The following is a 12,034-nucleotide window of genomic DNA, read 5'->3' on the forward strand; positions in this document are numbered from 1 at the left end:
TACATAACTGGATTTTAACATTTCATTTGTACATTTTGGCATGTTGAGACAGTTGACATACTTTTACATTTTAATGTTTACATTATATTGATGTTTCATGGTTTGTGGTGTATAGTCTTAACAAAATAGTTATCCTTTGGAGTAGACACTGAATTTTAAAAAAACTTTTATTATGGGAATTTTTAAATACACCCTCAAGTAGACTGGAGTAATGAGTCCTAGTGTGTCGTCACCCAGCTGTGACAGCCATCAGCTCGTAGCCACTCTTATTTCATGTCATTTCCCCTTCCCCGCTGTTTGAAACAAATTCCAGACATCATATCGTAAAACAGAATTATGATGCATGAAATTCGTCAGCTTGGTCCCCCTATACATTTATATGTAGATATATATTCATTCATCTCTTCTTGAATTGAATTTTACACTTTCATTTTGGATGTAGTCAGCTTTAATTATATCCAGTGTTGTCTTACTTTAAAATGCTAATAGTTATAGTGAACTTTATGTAAAATCATTAGAAATTTTGTGCTGATACATATTTAAGCACAAACTTCCATTATAACCATATTTGGGAGGCTTGTCTGGTGACAAGTGAACAAAGCATTTAATCCTAATTCCGTTACTAAGTTTGTTAGTTGTTTTAAGAAGACTTTAAAGTATGTCTCTAAGTGCAGTTAAGGATTTGAAAAAAAACTTTTGACAACTTTTGGTAAATGAACTGTAAATGCAGTGGTTTGAAATCAGATTTTGGAAGAACTTTTGGTAAATCACCTATAGGAAGTAATATAAGCTCCCTGAACCAGTACTTTTCTGTTGAAAATAAGTTGTCCTTCAGGGCAGTTGCTAGCGCTTAGTTGTATTTTTTAAAAGGGCTTAAAATATTAATCTGGTTAAGTCAGAGCCTGGTTCTTCTTGATTCTGTGTATTTTTTAAAAAAGTTTTTATGCTCTGTTGGACTTTAATGTTGTTTCTGTATATGAGTGTGGGGTGAGGGAGCTGGGGCTGATTCAAGGTAGATGTGTTCCATGTATGCGTGTGTGGTTCATGCTTGAGATTTACTGGCTAGAAAAAGGCCAGACTTTATAGGTTAGTTTTTTTTCCCCTCCTAAAATGTATTGAGCAGTCATAGGTCGAGCATTTTATGATATGTGGATATCGTCCTTTACATTTTAATGATCAGATGGCAGATGTAAGATAAGCTAGAATTGAATATTAAAAGCTATATTCCTTTCTTTACATTTAAGGTATATTTACATATACTTTATATATTTCTTTTTTATATTTTTGTACTAACATATAGTTATTTGGGGTTTCCATGGTGGCTCAGACAGTAAAGAATCTGCATGCACTGCAGGAGACCCGGGTTCCATCTCTGGGTCAGGAAGATCCCTGGAGAAAGGAATGGCTACCCACTCCAGCATTTTTGCCTGGAGAATTCCATGGACAAAGGAGCCTGAAGGGTACAGTCCATAGGGCTGCAAACTGACGCGACTGACACTTTCATATAGTTAATTGACTAAATTTTTTTTTCTGTACTTTAATTTTTTGTATAATTTATTTCCATATTTGCTTGAAATCTTAGCACAGTATTTGAGCCAGAAGACTTTAATAAAGTTTGAGCTAAATTAAATAAAATTGTTCACATTAAATGGAAGCTTTGCAGTTTTAAAATCTTTGGTATTTTGGGAATAATAAATGACTCAACTGTGTGAGGTGAGGTAATTCCCAGATATAAGTCATGCTAAATGTGCCTTGATGACTAATTAAACACTTTCTGAGCCTAAGTGTTATGTTGTTACACCAAATTGGAAATTGAATTTCCATGGCATGCAGTGTATAGCTAATTGAATTATCTTAGCCGATGAAAATGATAATTTGTGTGACTAATTTTTTAAAAAAGCACTGCATATATTAATTTGAAATTCTTTGCTGTTAAGGTTTTTGGAATGTGTATTTGAATCCACATGTGACTGGAGTGTCTAATGTTGCTATGTTTGGAACACACTGAATTATAGTATCAGGAATTTGCTGCAACTAACTTATGGATTTAGTTCACTTATTATTGGAAATGAGGACATTTTGGTAGGCCTAGTTAAGAGAAAACAGCTGACACCTAGCTTCAGTAATGACAGTGGCTGAAACAGAATTCTCCATCCTGATTGCCTCCTGCCATCTAGGGGCTTTAAAAATACAGTAGTCTGAGACCATATAAATAAGAGTCTCTGCAGTGATAGATTTTTAAAACTCTACAGTTAACTTCTTAAATTTACATACATACATATGTCACTCAGTCATGTCTGGCTCTGCAATCGTGTGGATTATACAGTCCATGGAATTGTCCAGGTCCGAATACTGGAGTGGGTAGTCTTTCCCTTCTTTAGGGGATCTTCCCAACCCAGGGATCAAACCCAGGTCTCCCGCTTTGTAGGCTGATTCTTCACCAGCTGAGCCACCCGGGAAGCCCAAGAATACTGGAGTGGGTAGCCTATCCCTTCCCCAGGGGATCTTCCTGGCCCAGGAATTGAACTGGGGTCTCCTGCATTGTCAGCAGATTCTTAACCAGCAGAGCTATCAGGGAAGCCCCTTTTAAGTTTAGCTGGGGTTGAAGAGCATTGGCTTAAAAAGATGTACTCTAGTACCTGTTACTTGGTGTGGTGGTCCTAAAGAGGCAGACTGCTCACTTAAGAAACAGCTGTCTTTTCCTTGCTTTATTTCCAGGAAGAGATCTCTGTCATTTTTAAAATTAAAGTTGAAATTTAAAAGAGGGTTTTAAACTGTCATCCATAGTCCCTTGGTCCATTAGAGAGGAGAGCAAAATGGTTAACCTCTTAGTACCTATAATAATTGGAATCAGAGCTAACATTTGTTGACTGCTTGCTTTGTGCCAGATATTACTGGGTGGCTAACGGCTTTTCTGTACTTTATATCGTAACTTTTAGTGATAACTGCCATTTTATTGATGGAGAAGTGGAAATACAGAGGTTAAATAACCTACATCAACTCAAAACAGCTGAGTGATTCACTTCACTCCATGGCACTACTGACTTGTTCCAGTATTTCCTGACTCTTAGTAGATGTATCTTTGCTGTGGAACTCACTTTAATTTGTTATCTGTTTGAGGAAAATGGCTCTTTTATAAAGGACATTATTTATTAATGGATTTAGTCTTTAAGTGCATTGCAGAGGAATAAAAGCTTATTTTAACTTTTATAAAATGTTGAAGATAGGAATGGTTTTAAATAAGCTTTATGTTAATTAATTTTCGATCCATCTCATATTCTTAAGGGACACATAAAACATGTCCCTTCCCTGCCACCCCCTGTGCCCTGGGCTTATTTGACTTTGGCTTCAATAAAGTAACCTGGAGATGGATAGGTATGAAGTACTACTTTTCCAGTAGAAGTGTACTTTATATTTTGGGGAACATGGCATTTTTTGCTCTTCTTACATATTCTAAAAAAAAAAAAAGCATTGAGATTGACATGTTTATTTTTATATCAGACGTAATGCTTTGAAGTGAATGTTTAATGGAAAGCTATATATTTGTTTTGGTGATTATATCGTTTCTAAGTATTGAAGGAAACATCCTATGAACAATTTTCTAATCAGTGTTGTCTATTTGACAGTGTTTTCCCATGGTACCACTTCTACTTATTTACCGCCTCCCACCCTCACATTTAGTATTTCAGAAAAAAAATTGTCACACTGTCTCCCTTGTTACAGGGCACTCTCAATTATATTATTGTGAATTACAGAGTATCATTTGGGTATATGTTATCCGGAAACTACTTGGCTTTGATTGCTTTTAGAAGTCACTTGATGGAATCAGCTTGGAGGGTGGTAGGAGAGAGGAAAGAAGTTGCAAGGAGAAATGGACACAAAGAAATTTATACAGATTTAATAATTATTCCTGAGGCTTTGACCTCACAGTTACAAGTGTTGTTTGTTGGAAACAAGTGTTTGCAGATCATGGTGAAGTGAGGACATTGTTGGATGTAGAATGTACACCCAGAGAAGGCGTTATACTGATGGAATTCTGCGTCACAGCCTGCTGCCTCTCAACTTTTCCTTGTACCCTCTAAACTGAGGCTTTCTTGTAGCAGCTCTAGAATTTTGTTGAAACCTTCTGCTAAGTGTCCCTCTCCAGTTCTTTTTGAATATATATATTAAAAATTTTTTTCACCTAATTTTAGAATCATCTGAGAGGCAACCCACTTGTGCTCACTGTACATATTTAATAGGAAAATTGTTATTTCTCTTAATTTTATGGAGTCTTTTTGCTCCTCAAAAGTTAAAAACATTTTTGTTGTTGTTGCCAAATGTGATATTCTCTCCTTTATGGGTTTTATGCCAAGTTTACGATTATAACTTTATAAAAATAATCTAGTAATTTTGTACTTTTGAGGGGATTGTTTTGATCACAGCTGTGGTATATTAATTGAGTATTATTCAGTTATTTTAAATGTGCTTGATGTATAATATATAGAAGTGCATTTTTGAGATACAGATGGTGGAGATATATCGCTGCCAGCCCCCAAAACTGCCAGCCTCAGGATTAATGATACCAGGAGTTATTTTTGGAGGTAGAAATTAGTTTTCCCCATACTGTGAAATTCAAGCCTGCTTTGAGTTTGGATCATGGGTGAAGTTATTATGAATAACTTATTTGGGATTAAACTGTAAAACTGTTCAAGTGTAAGAGAAACCCTTCCTTAAGCCTAATTTTGTATTATGGTAGTTGAAGTATAAGAATAATGTACTTTTTTTTTTCCTTTTCCATTGTGGTTTATAACAGGTATTGAATATAGCTCCCTGTGCTATAGAGTATGATCTTGTTATTTGTCCATTCTATACATAATATTTTGTATCTGCTAACCCGACACTCCCAGTCCGTCCTTCTTCTACCCCCTCCCCCTTGGCAGCCACACGTCTGTTCTTTATGTCTGTGAGTCTGTTTCTCTTTCATAGGTAAGTTCATGTGTGTCATATTTTAGATTCCACCTAAAAGTGGGATCATATGAAAGCGGTATTCTTTGCTCACTGTGATAGTCTCTAGGTCCGTGCATGTTGCTGCAGATGGCATCATTTCACTCTTTAGTGGCTGAGGGGTACTGCGTCGTGTGTGTGTGTGTGTGTGTGTGTGTGTGTGTGTGTGTATAGATACAGATGTACGATATCGTCTTATCCGTTGATGTGTCAGTGGACATTTGGGTTGCTCCCATGTCTTGGTTGCTGTGCATCGTGCTGCTGTGAGCGTAAGGGTGCGTGTGTCTTTTTGAATCCGGATTCTGTCACGGATGTGTGCCCGGGAGTGGGGTTGCTAGATCGCATGGCGCCTCTGTGTTCAGCTTTTGCAGAACCTTCATCCTGTTTCCATAGCGCTGCATCAGCGTGCATTCCCACGAACAGTGTAGGAGGAGGGCTCTCTTCCTCCACACCCTCTTCAGCATGTTATTTGTAGACATTTTAGTGATGGCCATTTTGACCAGCTGGTACCTCATTGTAGGTTTGATTTGCATTTCTTTAATATTAGTGATGATGAGTGTTTTTATGTGCCCCTCAGCCACCTGTAAGTCTGTTTTGGAGAAATGTCTGTTTGGGTCTTCTGCTCATTTTTTAATTTTTTATTTGTTTTGCTGTTAAGTTATGTGAGCCGCTTGCATATTTTGGAAATTAAGCCCTTGACAGTCACATCATTTGCAAATATTTTCTCCCAGTCCTTAGTTTGTCTTTTCATTTTGCTTATGGTTTCTTTTGCTCTATAAAGGCTTAAAAGTTTGATTTGGTCCCATTTGCTTATTTTTGCTTTTGTTTCTATTGCCTTGGGAGACTGACCTGAGAAAACATTGGTATGATTTATGTCAGAGAATGTTTTACCTGTGTTCTCTTCTAGGAGTTTTATGGTATCATGTCTTATCTTTAAGTCTTTTAAGCTATTTCGAGCTTATTTTTGTATAAGGCATGAGGGTGTTTTCTGATTTCACTCAGAAAACTTACTTGTGGCTGACTTACTTGTGGCTGTCCAACTTTCCCAGGACCGCTTGCCAAAGCGACTGTCTTTGCCTTATTGTATATTCTTGCCACCTTTGTCGAAGATTAATTGTAGGTGTATGGGTTTGTTTCTGGGCTCTCTGTTCTGTTTCATTGATCCATTTGTGTTTTTGTGCCAATACCAGTGCTGTTTTGGTTATTGTAGCTTTCTAATATTGCCGAGTCTGAGAGGGTCATGCCTCCTGCTTTGTTCTTTATCCTCAGGATTGCTTTGGCATTCTGGGTCTGGCATATATGGTTCCATATAGATTTTAGGATTCTTTGCTCCGTGTGCATGCTAAGTTGCTTCAGTCATGTCCGACTCTTTGCAACTCTATGGACTGTAGCCCTTCAAGCTCCTGGGAAGGCCAGGTGGCTTTGCTCTGGTTGTGTGAAAAATGTCATAGGTGATGAGATGGGGATCGCATCTGCTGTCCTTTTGCTTTGAGGCAGTAGATGAGCGGTCGTGCCGTTTTTGTCCTGTTATTGAGCCTGCTTTTCTCATGATACGATCTCCCCCTGGCCCCCAGATAAACAGGGGCCACATGACAACAGAAGCCAAGAGAGCCGCGAAGATGGAAAAGAAGATGAAAATTCTGCTTGGGGGTTACCAGTCTCGCGCGATGGGGCTCATGAAACAGTTGAATGACTTATGGGACCAGATTGAGCAGGCTTACTTGGAGTTACGCACTTTTGAAGAACTCAAGAAACATGAAGATTTTGCTATTCCCCGGAGGCTAGAGGTACCATTATTGCCTTGCAGCCCTACTTAGCTCTGAAGAATAATCAGGGTTTCCCTCTTTTCCTGCCTGTGGAGGCTATCGTTTGCATGTGACATTGTCTGGCTTTTTTTCAATGAAAGCCTACAATTTTTGACTTATCTAGAGTGACCTGTGTGTAGATGGATAGGCCAGGCCATTGTGGATACAGAGGCTTTTCCTTTACTAATTTTTTGTTTTCCATGTAGAAACACTATGAAATAAGTAACCCTATGATTTCCCCCCCAAAACTTAATTGCATCCCATTCATACAGCTCTCTGAGGTAATTAAACCGATGTCTTTTTGTTTTGTAATTTAGAATGCTGAGAATATAATATAGCTAGTCATCCCAAAGCATCAAATTCCTTTGGCCGGATTTGGTTTAACTTTATTTGCCAAATGTGCATGAAAGTCTATGCCCAGATAAATGGCAGCCAGGGCTTATTTAAGTGCATGGTGGATGTTCATAGGACAGTGATGGCTTATTTATTTGAGATAGCAGAGATTTTACAAATGCTGGTACATGTATGACCAAATCAAAGAGTGGCCACAGCACTGGGTTTTTTAGCAAAAGTAGTTGCTATTTTTATTTCTCTTTGGGGAATACTTAACTGTTGAGAGTGTTGACCTAACTCAGCTGTTTGTAAGATTATAAAGTACCATAAGATATTTTTAATTTTCAGTGCGCTTACCTATGAAATAATTAATGTTTTTATTTCTTCAAGTGTCTAAAAGAAGATGTTCAGCGACAGCAGGAAAGAGAAAAGGAACTTCAGCATAGATATGCTGATTTGCTGTTGGAAAAAGAGACTTTAAAGGCCAAATTCTGAAGCATATTCTCTCACAAGCTGAATTAATTGCTGGTGTTCAGACCCTGGAAGGCTGAAACTGCTGTTTATCTTCATTGACAAATTTGCCCACCATCTGTGGTTTTTTGATTGTTTATTTTAAATGATACCAATCTTATGCATTTATGTGTAAAAACTTTAACTCCACAGGACATTTTAGGGTTTAAATTATTAAGACGATCATTCTTTTAGCAGTGTCTTATTTGCAAATTTTTTTAGTTTTGACCTTTAATTTTAAAAGCCTGATTTTAAAGTGCTGCCTGTGAGTAAACTCTTGAATAAAAACAAAATATAAACAATTGAGAATGTAGCCTTTGTTTGAAGTAGATACTTTGAGTGCCCACAAAGCAGCAGATACATACTGTGTGTCATAATTAAGGAGTAACTCTTGGATAATAAAAATGGCAGTCCAGTGTCTTAATTTAAATCCATAAGAGGCAGTCCTTTTGTGGCTTTATTAGTTTTGACCATTTTTGCATAGGATGATCATTTCTCTATACACTGACAAGAAAGGTTAACTTCTTAATACCTCAGTTTTGTTTTTTCCCCCAGTATAACTATCGGCAGGTCTCTTCTCTGCCCAGCTACTTACACAGATAGGACTAGATTAGGACTCAAAAGATTTAATTTTTCTTGACTTGTTATTGTCTTGTAAATAGTTTTTTTGACAAAGGTATTTTAAAGATTAATTCCAACCATACTATCAAATTTTATTAAAGCTCAATGTTTATCTTAACAAGTCAATCACACAAGTGTAGAGTTTGGGGAGTGTGTAGAGGTAGAAAGATCTAACTAATAATTCATATGAAATCATTATTTGGCTACAAGTTCAAAATAAACCAGTGATATCTTGGACTCACCAAAAAAGTTTGCTTAATCTTAGACTGCTAGGGATTAAAGGGAGCAGATGAGGGATTCATTCATCAGATATTGTTAACTGTCTAGCCAGTGTCTGAGTCCTGGAGATAGACAGCCTTCCGGTTTTGTGGAGTTTACAGTCTATTGAGAATGACTGACAGTGAAAATGCAGGGAAGAAGAAAGCTCTTCTTACACACCAGGACTTAAATTTAAGTTTTAGAGATGACGTGTTATTAAGACAAAGTTCTTGCTCTCACAGAGGTGACGTTAATGGCAATAAGTACCAAACGGGCACGTATCAAATCATGAACTTTAGATTCAATGGAGAGAGTTAAAATAGGGTGACGGGACACAGTGACTGAGGGGCTACTCTAGGAAGACCAAATTAGCTGTATTTGGCATCTTAAAAGGAGCCATCTTTGTGAGGTTCCAGGGAAGAGCGATACCAGCAGAGTGAAGCGCCAGCACAAAGCGCCTTTGGTGTGTTTGAGGAGCAGAAAGGAAGACAGTGAGACTTGAGTGTTAACAATGGCATTTGTATGGGATACCTGGCTGGATAGGGCCACTCAGGAGGCAGTGGTAAGGAACTTGGATCTTACTCTGTGATGAGAAGCTAGGAGAAGATTCTATGCAAAGGAATGACACAATCAGGTTTATTCTGTGGGTATACGATATGTCTCACCAGGCTGGAGATAAGGAAGCTGGTTAAACACAGGAGCCTGGTGCAGTAATCCAGGCAAACAACAATAGGGACTCAAACTAGGGTGGGGCCAGTCCTGATGGAGACAGGTTGGAAGAATTTGAGCAGTAATGATTCTGTAGTCTTTATAAATATATTTGTATTTTCTTCATATCTAGTCACTTCTTTGACTTTTTTTAGTCACCTCATATTCTAGTGCTTTTTTCAAGAACTTCACATGTTTTGTTTTAGGAAATATTTTGACATCTTCTATGGATAATGATAATGTTTCTTCTAATAGTTCTAATTTTTATTGCACGTTTTGGTGGCTGAAATTTTCAATAATCATGATGATGGTGGTGGTAGACATTATATTTCTGGTTTTAATGGGTATGTCCATGGTGTTTTACCTTTAGGTTGGCTGTTTTGAGTCAGATATTATTTTCTTTAGAAAGGAAATACCCACTTTTTAGATTTTAAAGAATTAGAAATAGCTCTGAAATTTTGTCAAATACACATTTTAGGTATCTCTTAAGATCATACAGTTGAGTTTTTTTTTTTTTTTTTTCCATTTGATTTGTTGATGATGCTTTGATAGATTTTCTAACCATCTTTGAACTCCTGGACTTAGGTCAGTTAAGTAAAGAAGATTTTTTTTTTTAAAGATTAGTTTACTTCTTAGGTGAGCTTGAGTTACATGGTTTAAAAATAACTGATCAAATAGTAGTTACTTTGTTCTCAAAATTTGAAGTAATGCACGTACTTGTACCCTAAAAAGTGACCAAGAATTGCATCATTTCGAAGCTGGCAGTTCAGCTCTGTCGGCTGCTCATGGTTTTGGCCCTTAGCAGTGCAGCCTTGTCTGTTCATAGTAAGCAGACGCGCCGGTGTCTTTCGTTACTGTCCCATAATGCCTGGGATTCTTTACCAACATCTCTGAGGGCAATGTTGGGTGGCTGTTTTAACATTCACTTTTATTGTATTCTCTTAAACATGCGATCATTTGGTGGTGGTGTTAAAACTAGTGATCAAAAGCATGTTCAAGTTTCAGTAACTTTGGCACAGAAATGAAAGTGATGAAGACCCAAAAGAAACCACCACTATGAGTGAGAGCCCTCTTTGAAATATTAGAAATAATGGTGAGATAAGAAAAAGCAGTCTCAAAGAAAAAAAATTACACTGCAGTGATTGTAGACTTACACTCGCCAACCATGCATCCTCTATCACTCGCCAACCATGCATCCTCTATCTTTACATTAGTTTCCCTGGGAAGACTAGCGTTGAAATATGCGATGTCCTTCAGAATCCATTTCTTCTAAAATGTGACTGTCCTATTGCTACTATAGAATTTGATTGGCTAATATTTTATTTAGGAAAATTGCCTTTTTACATGAGAGTTTGGGCTTTTGGGCTAGCGTCTAGGTTTTGAGTTAGGCATTTTGCTAGCTCCATAAAGTGAATAGGATACCTGTATATATTTTACTGTATATTAAGCTGTTACGTTATAGCATGAGAGTGATTTGTTTCATGAAAAATTGAAGGACTGTGCTTATAAAACTTTTGAGTTCAGACATTTTTTAGGAAATAAATTATTGATAACTCCAGTTTCTTTTGTGGCTATTAGTATGTTTTTAAAATTAAAAAAGTTTTTTGTTTTAAAATGTATTTCTTCTTTTGCATTTATTAATCTACTAAATTTAAGTATTTTATACTTTCCCAGAAAACTTTTCATTTTGTTGAAATTTAACACATTCGATACTTTTAATAGAGAATAAAAAAGTCTCTTTTCTATTAAACTTGATACTTGTAAGAAATTTATCTTTTCTTAGTTCTACCATTTTCTTTTCCTTGATTAGACTTTCTAAAGGTATCTTTTTTCTCTTAAAAAAGAAAACTGGATTTGTTTATCAATTATGACTTTGTTTTAAAATGTATTATTTTCTCATTTTGTGTTTATTATTTCCTTTGTTTGCTCTAGATTTTTTTCCCTGTAACTTTTTAAGTCTGGTACTTTTTTGTTTATATACAGTTGAATATGTTCAAAGCTTTTCCTTATCTCCAATTTCAAGTATGTTCACATCCCAGCTATAATAACATGTCTTGCTTTCTAAGTAGTTTATCTTTGTGTTTTGGTTTAATAGCTAAGAGTATTTTAAAATTTCTATGTGATTTGCCTTTTTTTTAAAAAAAAAATTTTTTTTTGCTACTTGTAGAATACTTACCTTGACAGTAAATATGGCTTATTTGGTTTCATTTTTAAAGAATTTATTGAGATTTGGGGCCTAGCATTTTTGAAGAGTGTTCTGTGGGTGTCTTGAATGAAAGTTTATTCAATTTGTGTGTGACAGAGGTGAATGTGTATCTGTTCAACTACTTTAAGTCAATTTTCATTTTCTTATTTTTTTAATAAACTACCATGGACTAATAATATTGTCTTAGAGTCTCCTATTACAGTTATTTCTCTGTTTCGTCTTGTCTAGCTTTTGCTTTGTGTATTTTGATAACTGTTACTTAGTATATAAATACCTGTGTCTGTTAGGTACAATTCATAGGGAAGACTTACTAATGTTATTCTTTGTGTCCTACTTAAGCTTTTTGTCTTGACTTTTACTTTCTTTGATATTAGAATATTTATCCTCTTTGCTTATATTTGCTTGATAAATTGTTACCTATCCTCTTATATTTAGCTTTCATATAATTTCTAGTTGTGTCTTAAACAACGTGTCTTATTGGATTTTATATTTCAACTCATTTGGAGAGTCTCTGCATTTTAATAGGAAATCTAATCCATTTGCTTTTATGTTAGTTACTGACTTGGGTGTTCTGTGATCCTATTTTGTGCTTTCTCACTGATTCCTT

At 36.2% G+C, this 12,034-nt stretch overlaps 1 protein-coding gene across 1 annotated transcript in view; it reads left to right on the top strand.

Moving 5' to 3' along the window:
* Window positions 1–11,603, top strand: part of CDC5L (cell division cycle 5 like) — a 44,151-nt gene extending 32,548 nt beyond the window's left edge. The window contains exons 15-16 of the mRNA XM_027525383.1: window positions 6,561–6,773; window positions 7,515–11,603. Coding sequence (XP_027381184.1) covers window positions 6,561–6,773; window positions 7,515–7,619 — 318 coding nt within the window. The 3' untranslated portion in view covers window positions 7,620–11,603. The remainder of the gene's footprint in view (window positions 1–6,560; window positions 6,774–7,514) is intronic.
* The last annotated feature ends 431 nt before the right edge of the window (window positions 11,604–12,034 follow it).

The sequence above is a fragment of the Bos indicus x Bos taurus genome, chromosome 23 (assembly GCF_003369695.1).
Source record: "Bos indicus x Bos taurus breed Angus x Brahman F1 hybrid chromosome 23, Bos_hybrid_MaternalHap_v2.0, whole genome shotgun sequence".
NCBI lineage: Eukaryota > Metazoa > Chordata > Mammalia > Artiodactyla > Bovidae > Bos > Bos indicus x Bos taurus.